At 33.5% G+C, this 18,937-nt stretch overlaps 3 protein-coding genes across 5 annotated transcripts in view; 2 read left to right on the plus strand and 1 right to left on the minus strand.

Moving 5' to 3' along the window:
• Nucleotides 1-18,937, minus strand: part of LOC140047187 (large ribosomal subunit protein uL29-like) — an 83,693-nt gene that overhangs the window by 47,781 nt on the left and 16,975 nt on the right. The gene's annotated exons all lie outside the window — the stretch shown is intronic.
• On the plus strand, nucleotides 1,569-12,229 carry LOC140047182 (ubiquitin carboxyl-terminal hydrolase 20-like). 2 transcript variants are annotated; one of them, XM_072092042.1, is made up of 22 exons: nucleotides 1,569-1,662; nucleotides 1,897-1,977; nucleotides 2,172-2,225; nucleotides 2,395-2,603; nucleotides 2,949-3,113; nucleotides 3,627-3,740; nucleotides 4,154-4,232; nucleotides 4,461-4,884; nucleotides 5,329-5,423; nucleotides 5,651-5,699; nucleotides 5,887-6,013; nucleotides 6,302-6,372; nucleotides 6,766-6,799; nucleotides 7,302-7,534; nucleotides 8,101-8,227; nucleotides 8,502-8,565; nucleotides 8,771-8,873; nucleotides 8,995-9,076; nucleotides 9,381-9,489; nucleotides 9,711-9,816; nucleotides 10,699-10,767; nucleotides 11,068-12,229. In XM_072092042.1, the coding sequence occupies exons 2-22, from the start codon at nucleotides 1,909-1,911 to the stop codon at nucleotides 11,319-11,321; spliced, it is 2,637 nt and encodes an 878-aa protein (XP_071948143.1). In that variant the 5' UTR covers nucleotides 1,569-1,662; nucleotides 1,897-1,908; the 3' UTR covers nucleotides 11,322-12,229. The 2 variants fall into 2 exon arrangements, with proteins under 2 accessions (XP_071948143.1, XP_071948144.1); XM_072092043.1 differs by lacking the exon at nucleotides 1,569-1,662 and adding an exon at nucleotides 1,749-1,767.
• Nucleotides 16,773-18,937, plus strand: part of LOC140047181 (uncharacterized) — a 56,115-nt gene continuing 53,950 nt past the window's right edge. For both annotated transcript variants that reach the window (XM_072092039.1, XM_072092040.1), the window contains exon 1: nucleotides 16,773-17,055. The gene's annotated coding sequence lies outside the window, so the exon portion shown is untranslated. The remainder of the gene's footprint in view (nucleotides 17,056-18,937) is intronic.

Below are 18,937 nucleotides of genomic sequence, written 5' to 3' on the forward strand. Positions count from 1 at the left end.
TAATTTGATTGCTTCGTTCAGTTGCTTGATTAGACGTTCCTTGGGGTTGCTTCTTTGATGTTTCGATATAAGAAGTAATCTTCCAATGCTAACATTGACTGCCATTTTGTAGTTATATCACCAAGCCAAGGAATCATTTTAGATTAGATAGAGTGAGATTGTTAGAAGTGACCAAGAGGTTTTGGATGTTTACAGCATTTTATGTTCCCTTCAAGCTACTAAATGTGTTTAGTTTTATTTTTTTCAAGGAGTCCACAACCAGACTTTGCTCACAAACTTCAAAAAGCTTTAACTCTTTTTTTATCATCTCTGTTGAAGATATATTTCTTGACTTTATTTGAAATTATTACTAAGACAATGTTTAAAAAAAGTGTTGATTTTGTTATGAATGTATTTTGATAAAATCTTGAAGGATTTGTGTGTTTTGTGTTAAAGAGTGAGTTCGATGGGAAATCCAGTTCGATTTCCTCATTTTGAGTAATGCCGCCAACAAGACCACCAACCCATTTCAACTATGTTCCTTCTGTTCTTCTAGAGCCTGGTCCGGGAAAAGAGAACTATTTAAATACAGATTTTTTTTCTTTACATTCAAATTAATTACACTTCTTTTATTCTCTGTTACTTAGTCATCTACATCAAGCCAAGCTGGTTCATTATGTGAATTAGAAATTAGCTATTCAAATGATAATAATATGTATAAATCCATTGTTTAATACCTACCACAAATAATTGCCGATTATTGTATACATCAAGTTCATGTTTATTAGGTCAAAGGTCAATAACTTTACTTCCGGTCATTTTCTAACAAAATGTTGCATTACAATAAATATAAATATGTATGGTCTCAGCAATTTGAGACCATTTTTAAATTTCAATGACCAGCCGTTTTTTAGATACAATGCAAGTCAAGGTCTAAGGTCAATAGTGCAGAAAAATACCATTTCCTATTACATTTCGTCAAAATGTTCCATTACAATGAATATAAATATATACGCTCCGAGTATTTTGATACCAATATCTTGTTCATAGACCAAAGGGATACGGAGATAGGGCCAATTGGGCGCCATTTTGATCTTGAGGCTGTTACCATGGTTACGGGATCGTGAAAATTGGTTACCTAGCATTTTTGGTTTCCTACCACCATATTAAAGAAGTGAAATCTCACTTTGGGCATTAAAATCCTACGGAAATACACGAGGACCCTGACTATAAAATGCATACATTATATACGTTTTTAATGGCGGCCATCTTGGAATTCAATATGGCTGCCATATGCTATTATTATAAATTGTACCATTGGACTGATTTATCATACTATTGTAAGATTTATCACACAAATTACGTTCGTACGTGGTTTAAAATAGGAGTTTTGAGTAAAAAATGGGGGCCATTTTGAAATCCAAGATGGCGGCCAAAATAGGGTCGGGAAAAATTGGCCCCCAGTTGCAATGAATTATGCTGGTCCCAAGGATTCCAAAACTGCCAAGAACTCAACTTGAGCATTAAAATCTCACGGAACTGATTTTTGGAACATTAGGTTCCCCACTAAAACTACTAACAGCAGTTTGTCGATCACACGACGACGGTGTAGGACTGTGTGTGTACCGAAATGATTTATTAGGCCTAAAAAACTAGGTTATTTGGGCATTAAACACGACGACTGTGAGTATTAGCAAATAGTCCGCCAAATATATATTCTCATGATTGTGTGAAAATGACCTCCCATTTCATATCTCAGCTCTGAGATAGAAACGACAGTAGGGCTAGGCTAGTAATAATATCTAGCAGCTAGGCCTAGGACTAGGTAGCTTGACCGTGTTGAGGATGGACGTTGTCTCCCTTACACTTCACACTACACTAGGCCTAGCTAAATGATGGTGTATTTTTTTCTTTCAGTAAAACGTAATTATGAAGTGTCCACATCTAAGCAAGTTCGAACCATACACCAAAAGGCAGCTTGCGGTGTTTGCCAACAAAGTAAGGAAGATGTAACATGAAATTTCGAAATGACTCATTTTTTACTAGCCTACTAACTAAGGCCTAGGCCTAGGCCTAAGTAATAAAAGTAAAAAAAATTATTTCAGTGTTTCAGTCATTTCTTGGGTGATTTTTCATCAGCGAATTCAATCTATTTGCGATAAACCTTTTATTTAAATAATTTTTTTTTTCAGGGCAAGTGTTCTTCATGTGAAACAGAAGGACCAAATCTATGGCTGTGTTTACAGGTTTCTCAAAAATTTATTTATTTTAAATATTAAAATATATTTATAATTTTAAAATATAAGATAAGTAAACAATCTTAACCAACCATGTCTTAATAATAATTTATGTAATAACTTGAACAAATTATTTTTCTGTTTTTTTCTAACCTTACCCTTTGATACCTCTTTCTAGATGGGCTGCGGCAACCTAGGCTGTGGCGAGGCTCACTCTGACCACAGTTCAAAACACTCGGAAGACTCTAACCATGCGCTGGCTATTAATCTATCCACAATACGTACTTGGTGTAATAATTGTGAGATGGAAGTTCACCCATTTGTTCAATCAACCATAAAGAATAATATCGCTACTTCTGCACGGTCGAATGAAAATCAACGAGAGAGGTAAGGCTATCCTTGGCAAATATACAGAATTGTATACAAATTCTCACAGTTTTACAATATTGCAATGCAATATTTTTTTATTTCATACACATCCAACAGCAATCACAAACTTGCCAATTACAGGATGGATAAACTATTTAATAATTGAATTATCAATATCATCCTTATAAGGTAAGTCTCATTTGAGGCTTAGGGAGTGGAGTTGAAAGAGGCGTGAGTTACAACCCTGGCACTAGGTCAGTAATTAAAGTCCGGACTTTGGGATTGGAAAGCAAGCATGTTAACCGCCAAGCTACAGCTCCACTACTACTATATTATCACAGTAACCACTTTTTTATTTTGAAGGCTTGTCAAACAACAGCAGCAGCAGAGTGTCTTTCGTATTGACTCACCAGTCACTCAAGCTGTTACAGAGTTTGAAGACGGTAGGAGTCCACGAGGCCTGACTGGTTTCAGAAATATTGGCAACACTTGTTACCTGAATGCTGCAGTTCAAGCTCTCTCTAACTGGTACTGTGTTTTTAAATATTTTATATAATGTTAAATATTTTTTATCCATTCTAGTGGTTTCCCATCATTATTATAAATAAATAAATCATATTTATCAATAATTCTTAAATAATTTATATGTTTCTTTATACTGAGTGACCTCTTCAGTAAAACAACGTTACCCCAAAGAATTAACAAATTCTTTATTCACTGAAGGCAAAATGCTGTCAATGAAATAGCTTACACTATTCAATGATTTACCCCTTGCAGTACAACTTCCAAATCCAGGAGTATAAAGCTCTGTCTACACTATAAAACTAGTTTGACAAAAAAGTGTGATGTGCCCAAATATGGTAGTAATGTGACATCATCATGTCCATATATGGACACATCACATTTGTTGTCACATCAAGTTTGATAGTGTAGACAGACCTTTAGAAGAGTTTATTGTAGGAGAAATAAGATAATTATTAGCAAGGCAGTGGCGGTTCCCGGATTGAACTCAGTGTCATTTTGTTGTATTTAATATTTCAGTCCGCCATTTACACATTTTTTCCTGGAGTGTGGAGGCTATGTGAAAACTGAACGGAAGCCATACATTGCAAAATCTTACCAAAAACTGATGGAAGATGTGTGGGGAAGGAGAAGGTAAATGTTATTTTTTTTCTAAAGCTCTGTCTACACTATCAAACTTTATGTAACAAAAAAATGTAATGTGCCCATTTATGGACATAATAATGTCATATGACTACCATATATAAGCATATCACTACCATTTGAGCACATCACACTTTTTTGTCAAAGTATAGACGAGTTTTGAAGTATCAAAAGTGAACAGCATTCAGTTTCAGAATGTATCATGAGGGATAAATGAATTTTGGCCTTTAACTTTTTAACTACTGTGCAAAGAAAATTTGCTGATTAATTGGTCATGTTTATGTTTTACTCTGACATAATTGGTACAGTCTCCACCGCTTTCTGTTTAAATCTAACTCTAACCATTCGCACAAGATGTATTCTTAATTCATATTTTGTAATGATTATATTTTTTTGTGATATAGACCAAGTCATCTAACACCATCAAGTCTTGTGAATGGCATCAAGCAAGTATTTCCAATGTTCAAGGGGTTTATACAACAGGTAAATAGATTCCTAAATCTGCAAATTGGGGAGGTTATGCCAGTAGATGGTTTAAAGCTGTGTCTACACTATCAAACTAGTTTGACAAAAAGAGTTTGATGTGCCCAAATATGGTAGTGATATGACATCATCATGTCCATATATAGGCACATCACATTTTTTTGTCACATAAAATTTGATAGTGTAGGCAAGGCTTAAGTCAAATTAATTCACTTGCCATTTTTTTAGGACACTCAAGAATTTCTTCGCTGCCTAATGGATAGAATACATGAAGAACTTAAGGAACCAATTCCTCCACATTTGTGTGAAAAGGGCGACGATGAAGATGAGCCAAGTGGAATCGTCGAAAAGCCTGTCACGTCAGAACGTGTCCGCGCCAGATCTTGCAATTCAATCTCACTAACAGAAGAAGAAAAACTAGAGCCCGAATCTGAAGCATCGATGAGAGAGAAATCGGTAGGCTCTAGAAGTTCATCTCAAAGCCCACCTCCTGATCGTAGGAAAGGAAATAAGCCACGAAGATCGCGCAAGAGGACGGTGAGTAGAGCAGAATCGGACCAAGTTAATAACCCAACAGAAATGAACGGAGGCGACGATGAAGATGGTGATGGAGAACCCATGATAAGGAAGCCAGCAGCACCTGATGTCAATGGTTAGATTATTAAACTATTATTTTATCTTAAAGCTCTGTCTACACAATCAAACTTTATGTGACAAAAAAATGTAATGTGCCCATATATGGACACGATAATGTCATATCACTACCATATTCGAGCATATCACTACCATATAATTATTTGGGCACATCACACTTTTTTTGTCAAACTAGTTTGATAGTGTAGACAGAGCTTTAGGAATAAAAAAAAGCTCTGATCTCAAGAAGCAACTTCCATTATAAAACAAATAACAGTACACTCATAGAGATACTAATATACTACTAGAGTGTCAACTAGGCGACAGCAAAGTTATATGTAAAACATGGCTGTAAGAATTGACTCTCTAGTTTTTAAATACTAACGCTGTTGCGTATGGCCAATCAGTTACCAATCAACCCACCTGTACTGTTGCAATGTATTTCTTTATATATTTCTTGCAGTTTTCAAGAAAAGGCCTGTTCAGTATCGTAGCATAGTTTCTGATGTTTTTGATGGACGGGTTCTTAGCTCCGTTGTCTGCCTAACATGTGACACGGTAAGTATCAAGAAACTGTACACATTCTTGTTCTAAATGTACTTACTGTATTTATTTTAAAATCTTTTTCACTTCGGCCAAAAATTGGATTGAAAAAAAAATGATATACCTGAAAAATCGGTAATTCATACAAAGGAATAATCTGCAAGTATATAATTTCATTGTCTGCCATTCCAAAAAAAAAAGAAAACATTAATTTTCTTTAATAAATTTGGTTTATATTTCAGAAATCTAAACGACTTGAAGCATTTCAGGACTTGTCATTACCTATACCAAGTTAGTGTTGTATGTTTTAATAACGATATTATTCCCATCATCCTTCACAGTCTAGTGATTCTAGTATTATCCATGAATGGTCAAAGGTTATTGTTAATAAATTAATTTTTTTTAAACAAATTATTTTTTACAACTTTTTAAATTTTTTTATTTAAAACTGACAGTTTTTCATATTTATCGTTCATAGTAGGCAAGGAAGACCTAGCCCGCATCCATGCGTCACAACAAAACATGACGAGTAAAGGAATGGTATCGTGTGTAGATACCACCAACTCACAGGGATGGACTAGTTGGATGTACAATGTCCTTGTCAAGTGAGACCTATCCACATTATATTAAAACATTCAGCTGTTTCCTTGTCTCAAATTTTCGCCATTTTACCAAAATATTGCACTATACCAAGCATCAGATTATGCTTATAACCTTATTATTCAGAATTGTGATAGCTTCTGTAACTACCCCAGATTCTAAATGTTATAGAAAAAGAGACTGTATTATAGCATATACACAAGAAATATGACTACATAGAATAACTTTTAGTTTTATAACCTAATTTTGGTTACTAAATTTTTTTACAATTAAATTATTTTTTTTTGTTGTAGTTGGTTTTGGGGCCCTAAAGTTACATTAGAAGATTGTCTATCCGCCTTTTTCTCATCAGATGAATTGAAAGGTAAGTATGACTGCCAAGAAATTGACTGCACGATTAAAAATTCCAAATATTGTAACCAGTTACAATACATGTACAGTATATCTACCTAACCCTGAATAAACTGAGTCTTTATGTAACAAAAAAAATGTGATGTGCCCATATATGGACATGATGATGTCATATCACTACCATATTTAGGCATATCAATACCATATTTGGGCACATCACACTTTTTTGTCAAGCTAACTTGATAGTGTAGACAGAGCTTTACACTATAGATAATGTATTTTGTTGAACAAGATCTTTTGTACCGAAAACTGTAAACTTTATTAGTTGTATACCAAAATAATTATAATAATAAAACAACAAAGTATTATTGTCAATCATTTTATTAATATGATTCATTTTTTTCAGGCGATAATATGTACAGCTGCGATAAATGCAAAAAGTAAGTTTTCTTTAATTCAATTTCCTGTTGCCTGATTGTATTTTGACATGTTGTCAAATCGAGAAATGTGTATTAATGATTGTTGAATATAAATATTAAATTGAGCAAAAAAAAAATAATTTTCCAATTAAAGCTATACAATTGTTTACTTTTAACTGTTTCTATGTATATTCCAACAGTGCTTGTTAAAGTTTTTATTTTTCCAAAATCATTAATTGGACAATTTTTTAAACTATAAACTAATCTAACAACAGGATACTGAGCTTGCTTTGTCATGATAGGAATTTGTCAGTCCTTTGATCTTACGTCTGGCTGCGACAAATACCAACAGTACTGTACATATTCTCTGTGGCATGTAGTACCTGTTGAGGGGCGTTGAACCAATCGTGTTGTAGCCACAGATACACCCTTTGATATCTGGAGCACAGCATCCTGTTGGTAGATTGCCTTGATATAGTCCATGAAAAGTCTAACTATTAATATTTGCTTTGACTTTAATCAGACTTAGAAATGGTGTCAAGTATTCCACCCTCACCAGACTACCAGAGGTGCTGTGCATCCATCTAAAGAGGTTCCGGCATGAGTCTATGACGTCATACTCATCTAAGATCAGCAACTATGTTAAGTATCCTCTTGAAGGACTTGATATTCGAAAGTTTCTGGACAAAGATTGTTCATCAGAGGTCACCACGTATGACCTCAATGCTGTAATATGCCATCATGGAACAGCAGGGGGTAGGTTTAATAATCAGAATAGCTTTAATGACTTGTTGTACTTTTAGACATAATGTATTATGAACCAAAATGTAATGGTTTACATGGCATGTATATACCTCAAGACTTAAGCTCCGTCTACACTATCAAACTAGTTCGACAAAAAAAATTGTAATGTGCCAAAATATGGTAGTGATATTCCCAAATATGTTAGTGATATGACATAATCATGTCCATATATGGGCACATCACAATTTTTTTTGTCGAACTAGTTTGATAGTGTAGACAGAGCTTAACATGTAGTTGTTTTTTATCTTTGATAATGACATTATATATTTTAGAATATGCTTATGTCCAAAAGGTCAGCAGACTTAGGTTCACACTAAGCCTAGATTCAGTAGAGTGGCTGGAGAAAAGTGCGAGCATTACATTTTTTATCACATGTAGGCGCTTGGTACAGAATTTAGAATGAGTATTTGAACACTACACCCAGTCTGACCATCACACCCAATTCCAGGCTCTGTGTGAACAGGACCTTATATACATAAACACAGTATTACCAGTTTCATCATCATGTCCATATTTAGGAGGGCATTATACCGCATATGCAATGAATTGGTTAGATGGACAATGGTATGAGTTTGATGATACATTTGTGACAGAAGTGTCTGAGAGTCAAGTAGCTGATGCTGAAGCTTATGTCTTGTTTTATAAGTAAGTAATTTAGATTTTACCAAAGCATTTTCATTTAAAATAGACTATTCAATGACCTTACTATTCAATGACCTTACTATTCTGTGATCTTCAAAAAGTAGATTTTCACCCAAATGTCTACAACCATACCACATTGAAATCACCGGTTACCTTTCAAACACTGTTGGGCCTAATTAGTATTTGGATGGGAACACCTTGTGTCATACACCTGTGTTTTTCTTTTTAATCATCTTATACTATGCTTTATAAGGTATGCTTTCATTGTTGTTTACAGAAAACATTCGGATGAAACAATAAAGATGCGAGAAAAAGTTGTAGGCCTATGTGATGAACAAGAGGTAAGATTGATTCCATCATAAAAAAAATAATATCTGATTGTACAACTTTACACCCGATTGAAGACCAATTAATAATGTGAACATTTTTGAGAAAATTGTATTGAATGTTTGTCACATCTGATTAATTACTAATAGATGTTGTTGAATTTTATTTGTGATTGCAAACCTGCAGATGAATTTTTACAATTAATAAATGTTGTTTCAGAGTCTGTTGCATTTTTACATCTCAAGCCAGTGGTTCAACAAGTTTCAAACGTTTGCAGAGCCTGGTCCAATCACCAATAATGACTTTTTATGCAAGCATGGAGGTAAACTTCCTTCTATTCACACACTTGTTAGGTTGACTGCAGAACCGCTTTACTACTGGCTTTAAAGTTAATTATACCTATCTTTTGATTAACTAATTCTATTTGTATCTATATGTTTTAGGCGTTCCTCCCTGCAAATCTGCTGTAGTAGATGAGCTTGTTACAAAGGTGCCACAAACAGTTTGGGAATGTCTTCAACACAGGTCAATAACTTAATTGTAGCATAGTGTTCAGTACAGCTAGTAATTACTGCTCCGTGTCCATGTGTAACCCTTCCTGGCCCATTTGTGGGTGATTTTTTTATCGCAATCTCTAAAGCCTTGTCTACACTATAGACCATATATAAACATGATGATGTCATATCACTACCATTTTTGGGCATATTATCACAATATTTGAGCACATCACAATTTATTTTAAATCTACTTTGATAGTGTAGACAGAGCTTTTACATTTGTTATAATCGCACAAAATATTACTTTCATTAAAATGATTGTTTACCATTAGATATGGTGGTGGACCTACGGTGACTCATCTTCATGGTTGTAAGACTTGCCAGGAGGAACTAGATAGGCTACAAAAAAGACTTACAGAAGAAAAACAGACTTTTATCAAGGTAAACACATTAATATAGTTTTATTTATATGCCGGCACCTTGTAATTCACGACATCTGATTGGTTAACTGGGCTTTAGTTATTACCATGCTCTTACAACTGATTGGATGTGCGTATAAAATAGAGCTATAATAGCTCTATCTTCCTACAGTACCAGAAAGAAAGGGTTTCTCAAAAATCCCAAAATGTTGATTTTATGTGACATTTTTATAATCTCCCCAGTTCCATGACAAGTTCCAGGATGAAGTAGATGAGACCAACACAATATATTGTATTAGCCTCAGCTGGTTTAGACAGTGGGAAAAATTCCTAAACTCAAAATCAACAGGTACAGTAGGAAGAACAATACAGTACTTGTTGAAATAAAGTTTGCGGTACACCACATATATTAGTTCTGAAAAGAACTGTTGAGTTTCTCAATGTTTTCGATCAATATGCTTTGATCGAAACATCATATTGATCGAAACGTCCAGAAACTCAACAGTTCTTTTCAGAACTAATATATGTGGTGTACCGCAAACTTTATATCAGCATTTGATTTCGCCATGCAAACCTTTAAACCATATAATACAGTATTCATTTTTATGGATACACCTGATTCACCCAAGGGTGTTTTTTTTTTTTAATATAAAAACAAAAGAAATTGTTTAAATATTTTCCAGATTATTCAGATTATTTTTTTCTTCTAATGGCTGCTACTACTACAGGTATACAACCTTCACTAGTATACAGTCCTAAGATTGGCATTGTCACCTGAATCTATGCTGTCTAAATCTAACCCCAATCAACCTTTACCGGAGTATCCGACATTCCTATAAAGTTTACTCTAAAAGATAACACAACTATAAAATAAAAAAACTACTACTAAACTATAGATAAAATTAATTCCACAATAATATTTAGGTTAGTTGGTAAACTTATTTTAAACAAATTAAGATCTGAAATCTTTCACTAGGCAGTATGAAGGCCTACACAAAGTATAATGTAGCTGGTACTTCTTCATGATCACTATCTAGCTTACCTAGTACACTACACTAAAACCTTGTATACGCTATAAAACTTTATGTGCCCATATATGGACATGATGATGTCATATCATTACCATATTTGGGCATATCGCTACCATATTTAGGCACACTTTTTTGTCAAACTAGTTTGATAGTGTAGTTTTTTTAGTGAGTGTCATCAATTTTTGTAATTATGTTTTTAGATTTTCCTGAACCACCCGGACCAATTGATAACCGTGCAATATCTGTTTCAAAAGGACGTCATACTAAAGGTAAGAACGGAAATCTTATCTTTTCAAAATCATTTTATTATTGAAGTAACTTTAAAATGTGGAGAAAGAAGACAAAATGCATAGTGCTGTCATGGAGATGATTTTACAAATTCTTATCTATTTTGTTATACCTTGCCATGCCCCTTAATTTAGGATGTTTTTTGCTTAAAGTAATGTTGTGTCCAAAGATCTACTTATATCTTTATATTGTAGTTTATTGTTTAATTATTGTTTATGTCATGTTCGTTATGTATGCCTTTTTGTTGGAACAATAATTCCACTCTTTTTTTTGCCTTTCAGGAGCTGAAATTGGCCAAATTTCCAAAGAAACCTGGGAATACTTACATTCAATCTATGGAGGTGGTCCTGAAGTTATCGAACAACCCAACAATGTAGAGAATGGTACCGATGATGAGGAGGAGGATGAGGATGAAAAGGAAGAAGATAAAATGAAAGATGCAAGAGGCGATAATGAGACAAAGGATGAGTCATGCTCAGAAGAAGAAATCAATGAAGAAATTGTTAATAAGGAAAATCAAGATAGTAAGCTATGAAGTGAATAGTACCAGTGTGACAGTCCTGTTGTACAGAGAAGATGATAATTAAAAGTTTTGTGAACTAGAATATTTAAAAGCTAATAATACTAATGCAAATGTTGATAAATTGTTTAAATTGTTGGATACCACAGATTTTTCAATGTTCGCATCATTTTAGTTCCCTTTTAATTTGAGGTTTGAACCCGTAGCTGTCAATTTGGTCCTTTGGAAAAACAAGTGTATAAAAGTTGAAAAAGAAAACAGGGGTGGATTCAAGGGCCCCCTCTGGATTTCACAAATTCACTAATGTAATGCAAAAGATATGACATCAAATTAAGCTCCGCACTTCATTTCACTACTTGCAGGCACTGCAGCAGTAAATAGTCTAATTCTCATTCTCTCTTCACACAAATGAAAAAATGTCCAACTGATTGAGCAGTGGCATAACGCAGGTGAAAAAGGCCCCTGGTTTAGCACTCCTAAGGCCCTCCAATGCTGGTAGTTGCATTGGGGATACTATTGAGCCCCTTAAACTCTGGGGCTCCTGGGTTTAGGCAGGGAGCGCTCATAGCTGTTACACCACTGTGATTGCATTGTTTGGCTCTGAGAAGATTATACAATTTATTTGAATGAATACTGTAGTATAATCATCAACACAGATATATTTTACTATTGAGTCGTATATTTATATTAAATATTATGTATAACATTTTGTGACATTGGTGAATGTTTAAAAATCTGCGAAACCTAAAATAATTAAATTAATTCACAATTTATATCAATATCTGTAATGCTTAGTGCTTTCTAGTTTAGTAAGGTTTAATGTTGTTAATCTTATTATCTTTAATATCTGTGCAATGTATATGAAAACAAAACATGTTTAGATCCATCAAATGAAATTAAAATCACTGTTGGTTGATGAAATAGTTGATGAAAATAAAAGTCTTAAAGTTTATTGTTACAAGGCCTTATTTTGTTTCTTGTTCATTCAATGTTTATTTCTTTCAAGTTGTATATTAATTTAAAATACGGAATGATTAATTAGCTTTAATCTTGCTTTAAGAAAGTTTTATTGAAAAAGGTTTATATCTGGTACGAAATTTATTAAATTCCGATAGTACAGTGTATTACAACTTTTGCTACTTTTAAAACTTTTAAACAGAACAGCGCCATCTATTTTTTAACAAGGTTCCTTCAATTCTTGGTATCATTTTCCGCTCGCTCAGGAGGTATATTCAGAACGTCATTCTGACGACTGGAGCGTTCTCTACTTCTGTACGGAGCGCCATTTATGCCTTTATTAACTTCAGATATAGTATAGAATAGAAATAGTACTACGGTAACTGGTCCAGTGGATCAAATTTGGCACCGGTGGAGCACAGTGATATAGAATAGAAATAAGTCACTAATTTAAATACATTTTCGTATGTTAATACACTGTGCTCAAGTGGACCCAATTTGGCACAAGAGGAGCACAGTGATATAAAATAGAAATAAAATCACTAAAAATGTTTTCTCATTCGTATGTTAGTACACTGTGCTCAAGTGGACCCAATTTGGCGCCAGTGGAGCACAGCGATATAAGAGAAATAAAGTCACTAAATGTTAATATCTTTTCGTATGTTAATAAACTGTGCTCAAGTGGACTAATTTGAAACTAGGGGAGCAAAGTGATCTAAAATGGAATTAAGTTACTGAACTTTAATATCTTTCCGTATATGTACTGTGCTAAAGTGGACCCAATTTAGCGCCAGTGGAGCACAGATAACAAGGAAATAAATAATATTAAGTTGTTTGTATTTTAATACACTGTGCTCATGTGAACCCAATTTGGTGGTAGTGGAGCACAGTAATAAAATAAAAATAAGTGACTGCATTTTTTCAATAACTGCAATATTTTTTCGTATTTTAATACACTGTGCTCAGTGGATATGAAATAGAACCCTCAAAATATCTCTCTTTCAAAAACGTAGAAGTTCGAACCCAGAGGTTAGAGCACTCAAACCTAAGCATTACACTACACGTTGCGCCACAAAGTAGTACATGACTGAACAGCTGATAATAGTCTATTTATACGTGTATTACGTAATCATCATCATCATCTTTTTTAGGTTTTATGGCAGTCTATTTAATGGATAAATGAATGCCATCCAACTTTGTTTCTGATTTTTAAAAAGTCCACTTGTTTTGGCCTAGGCCTGACATTTCCAACACTTTAAATATCTCTATTTCAAAATAAAAGAAAAAAATATTAATATTCTATTTAAAAACAAATACAGTATAAGAGAGGTTCGAACCCACTCTAGAGCTGAGAGCACTCAAACCTGAGAATTGCTTGAAACGACCCCAAAAGGCTGTTAATTTAGGGTAATATAATGTAAAAGATTAACAACATCAAAATTCAACTGTGGCGTGTTGACCGCGAATTACTGACAATACCATCTTCCCCCCTACACCTGCACAAACTCATTTGCATAACAACGCCGACATACCAAACTACGATGAGATAATTCTTTTCTAAACACGTAACGACGAGAATTCGAATTCCATTTTTTCTGACATTAAAATTATTAGTCATTCGTGGCGGTCAACTTTTGATGTTGTTAATCTTATTATATTACCTTAAATTAACTTGACTCTCTAAATATGTCTTTTCAAAATAAAAGAAAAACATTTTATATTTATTAAAAGAAAAAAGAAATCCGCAGAGATTTGAACCCCTGCTAGTAGAGCTGAGAGAATCCATCCAACTATAGTTACTAGAGCACAACCTGTTATGCCACAATGTACACAAGTAATTAAGGGTGACAATAGTACAGACTTAAACGTGCTTCATATTACATTGTATGGCTGGTCCTGAAGACTTATATATTTCGTTTTATAATTTCCGGGGAATAAGCTTTCATTCTTAGCTCTGCCCCAACCATGGTGAGCTTAACAAAAAAAAACAATATTCATAAAAAAAAGTATCCGTCGAGGTTCGAACCCCAGCTGATAGCACTCAAAACTGAGCATTACCCGTTGCACCACAAACTGGAACATGACTGAACAGCTGACAATAGTCTATTTATACGTGTATTACGTAATTCATCATTACGTCGTAAATATCCTATTAACCTTGCTAAAACCAAAATGATCAGTTAGCTCAGTCGTCTGAGCGTCGTGTTAACACACGTATGTCGTGGGTTCGATTCCCACGCTGGTCGGTGGAATAGAGTTAAGGCTATGCGAGCCACTGTGTTTGGGGTTCACAGATCATACGTCCCCCTTTCCACCACACATCATGAGGCGACAACATCAATGCATCTGGTGATGTGGTGGAAACGACCCCAAAAGGCTGTGGCAGGGCCTTAGTGCTGAGGCAGGGAGAGCACATTTACCATCTTTTTTTTTTGGCTCTCGCCAACTGCTTTGATGGTTAAAATTTTATGTTTAGCGCCCTCAATTTATTTTAATGTAAAAAAAGGGAATTAATTCTCTTCGTTACGTGTTTAGAAGAGAATTCATTTTATCTCATCGTAGTTTGGTATGCCGTGCGTTTGTTATGCAAATGAGTGTGCACATGTGCTGTGGGAAAGATAGTATTGTTAGTCATTCGCGATCAACACACAACACTGTTCAATTTTTATTTTGTTAATCTTTTACATTAGAATTGTAATTCTACCGTTACACATTATAGTGTATTTTTAAATATCCGTTTCATGCAAGATATTGTATTGTAGGCCTACTAATATGTTGTGAATAAAAGTTTATGGCAGAATAAATAAATAAATATGTTTTAAGCAGATCTTCGAAATTGAAGCATATAATTATGAAGTCGAGTTTTTTAAAAAATCGCATCTGGATAGTTGAAATTTAACATTATAATTATCAAAGGTGATATGATAAATCTAATTGTTTTCTAAATTATAGAAATATTAAAATTAGTAAGTAGGCTTTTGTGTGCTAGCTCTGTTTGTATTTCATAATTTTGTTTTGTTGAATTACCGTCACGGCCGCGTGCATTGCATGTCTCACACTTGGGAAACAATCACCATTGTATGGCTGGTCCTGAAGACTTTTATATTTCGTTTCATAATTTCCGGAGACTAAGCTTTCATTCTTAGCTCTGCCCCAACCATGGTGAGCTTAACTTAGCTTATTTAATTTCATATTTTAATAAATATTTTTTTCAAAATTAATGTCTTTGCTCAGCCCCAATCATGGTTGGGTAGTGAAGACTCTTATATATCATGTTTCAAAATACAAAAGTTTCATTTCTGGGGACCTTGTAGCTATTTTAAACAGTTTGGTAAGCCCTGCGTTGTTATGCAAATGAGTTTGTGCAGGTGTAATGGGGAAGATGGTATTGTTAGTCCTACGCGGTGAACACGCCACAAAATTAAATTTAAAAGTTAAATTTTGAATTTGTTAATCTTTATTAGAAATTCAAATCATGTAAAGATACAATTTTCCGGGCGGGAATCTAGAAACTCCCCTCCTTTAGTTTACAAAAGTAATCTTGAAAAGAACCCCATGTGGAAAAGAAGCTTATCCGTTGAAAAGAAGCCACCGTACCAAAGAGTACTAACAAATGAGGAACATTCGGGGTGTTATGGTGTCTATTTAAATGAAAAATGAATGCCATACACTTGTGTTTATGATTAAGGTCCACTTGCCTAGGCCTGACATTTTCAACCCTCCAAATATCTCTCTTTAAAAAAAACCAATATTCATAAAAAAATATCCGTAGAGGTTCGAACCCCAACTGATACCACTCAAAACTGAGCATTACCCGTTGCACCACAAACTGAAACATGACTGAACAGCTGATAATTGTCTATTTATACGTGTATTACGTAACTCATCATTACATCATGGTGTTTAATTAATTATCTATATAAATTATATTTATTGATTCAATCCTGTTATGGGCGACTTTGGTCGCTGTTGGATAAAGATAAAAAAAAAAAATAACCTTGATTAATTATCTCTCACCGTTTGGTAAAAGTGCACCTATCTATTCATTGAAATATAAAATTAAATATTAAGTCTCCAGTACTAGCCCATCCATGGTTGAGGCAGAGCAATGAAAATAGAGCCAATAAATGCACTTACTTATACTTATTACTATACATAGTCACCTATGATAATTATGATAATGTTAAAATTTCAACTATCCAGATGCGACTTCAACATTTTAGGTGGGGTTTTCTACTTTAAAAACTCGACTTCGTATATGTCTAAGGCCTAGCCCGGCGGCGGAATTAGTCTAAGCTTCCTGGAAATCGGCATCTTTGCAAATGTTCTATATCACTGTGCTACCCTGGTGCTAAATTGGGTCCACTTGAGCAGACCGTAGTACTATTTCTATTATTGAAGTTAATAAAGGCATAAATGGCGCTCCGTAGAGAAGTAGAGAATGCTCCAGTCGTCAGAATAACACTCTGAATATACCTCCGCTCTCAGCACAGCAGCCTACTTGCGATGAGTCCTTCACAAGAAGTCGTGTGTACAAAATCTAGGGATGTTTAAGAAGAGATTAAAGTAAACAACAATGTTTAATAGTTTCAGTTTGTTCAGAATTTATTAAAGTAATTCTCTTCCGACATTGGGAGAAACACCCGACGAGAATACCGATGAGCACTGGTTTAGGAGGAAGCTAGCAGCACAAAACAGTACAGTAGTAGTCTTGACAAGGTGTTTAGCTGGTTGAGATTTTATAGCTCAGATATCCTATGAAGTAGGCCTAAGTTTATTGCTTAGTTTACAGGTAATGAATCACTTTTATCAAGATTTTTGTGAAGGTTCTCTACAAGTCATTCTAGGCCTATAGCTTTGATTTGAATATGTCTCTATATAAGACATTATATCAAATGTGCAATAATTAAAACAAAATACTAATAACATAATTTTCAATAAATTTATTTTTTTTCACTGTCAATTTAAAAATTGTTTTTTTTTCTAATCAAGGTTTGATTTTATTTTTGTAATAATTTTTTTTATACTACCTACTGTTGTAATATTTTTTCGATATAATAATTAAATATTCTTTTTTATGATCTGTGGTATCAGAAATAAAAAAATGTATCTTCTACTTAATTAACATTTTTGCTATTATTAAAACTGGATTTGATATTTTGTTTTGTACTTAATACCACTTTGAGACAAAATATAAAAAACAACTTTAAATCAAATAATATTTGACCTGACCACAATGATGTCCTTTTTAATTAACTGTAAAAGAAAGTCGCACATTTTCCTGTGTTTCTAACCAATTTAAAGGTTAGTGACCGGGTTATGACGGTGACATCACAATTTAGTGACCGGATTAAGAAGGTAATATCACAATATTTTGAACTTTAAGATCATATTCATATAGCCACCCGTTTCTTAATATTTTCTACAATATGTGTTATGATATTTTTATAATTAGATATTGTATTGTATTTTATATTTTCAACTTTTATTTCTAAATTGCATAAAGTGATTGTAGAATACGATTTTAATTTGCAAAAACAGCAGTCAATATTTGTATATTAAAAAGACAACATTAAAATTCTAAAAACACTGAATGGACGTTTGAAACTTTAAAAATATAGGTATTTTTATTTAATTTTAAAAAATGTAGAAAATAATCAATATTTTTAAACTTAAAAGTTTTGTTATTGTTCATAATAACCTCTATGCGCTTCACATAAAGAAATTCATGAATTAAATAAAATAATATTTTTTACCATCAACAATTTAATTTTGAATTTTCAGGCACTAAAATTGTAATTTCAAACAAAAATGTACCTAAATGTTTGGATTTTCCTGTCTATTAATAACCACATGAATGAAACTGACCATGTGATTTACATTCTTCTTGTACACCAGTCTAGTTTATACTGTATGATTAGATTATCTCATAAAAACATACAATTTTTGTCACTTAAAGTAGGTATCCCAATGAAAGCGCACAGAGGGGTATCACTTTTGAAATATTGACGAAATTCGAAAAAGTAGTATGACTTTGATGTTAAATAAATCGTATTCAATCTTAATTAATACTTACAAAATTTATATTGTTTGAAAGTACTTGTTTTAATCTATGTATAAGTGTGTTTATAATTAAAATTAATGAATTAGTTGCCGAGAAAATGCGATTTTAAAACGGTTCTAAAATCCCGTCGAGCCGATTTCCGCGCGTTGAAAACCTCATCGGAAAATCCCCATCAGTTTTCAAAACACGATCGCACGATTACCATTGGAGCTAGCGGATTAATTTTTGTTGTATGTTATCAGGCTTTAAATAAGCTTTAATTTGATACGAAAATCGTCTTCTATAAATAGGTTTTTCGTAACGAAAAGTCAATTTTTGTGACAAAAATCCAATTTTGATTCACCGTTTATGGAAAAATATTATGGATTTTGGTATTAAATTATAGCTAAATCTACATTGAAATCGATAAAACATAGTTTACAAACGTATTGTGCATGGTAATTGTGCGAACTACATTTTAAAATGGTGCATGAGGGGTAAATCCCGTTCAAAAATTTTAAAGATCCAACCATTATAATCCGGTGAATATTGTAGTGAGTAAAATATTGTACTCTAAAATACGCGCGTGTTTGTTGTGGCGTTTTCTGTTAAATACATTAATGCACCCTAT

The sequence above is a fragment of the Antedon mediterranea genome, chromosome 4, assembly GCF_964355755.1.
Source record: "Antedon mediterranea chromosome 4, ecAntMedi1.1, whole genome shotgun sequence".
Taxonomy (NCBI): domain Eukaryota; kingdom Metazoa; phylum Echinodermata; class Crinoidea; order Comatulida; family Antedonidae; genus Antedon; species Antedon mediterranea.

Excerpts from the sequence above, each read along its gene's own strand:
- LOC140047182 (XM_072092042.1), top strand. The coding sequence starts at position 1,909 with ATGAAGTGTCCACATCTAAGCAAGTTCGAACCATACACCAAAAGGCAG. Across the intron at positions 3,114-3,626 it reads GTTCAAGCTCTCTCTAACTG|TCCGCCATTTACACATTTTT; the intron begins GTACTGTGTTTT and ends TTAATATTTCAG. Across the intron at positions 8,228-8,501 it reads GCTTATGTCTTGTTTTATAA|AAAACATTCGGATGAAACAA; the intron begins GTAAGTAATTTA and ends TGTTGTTTACAG.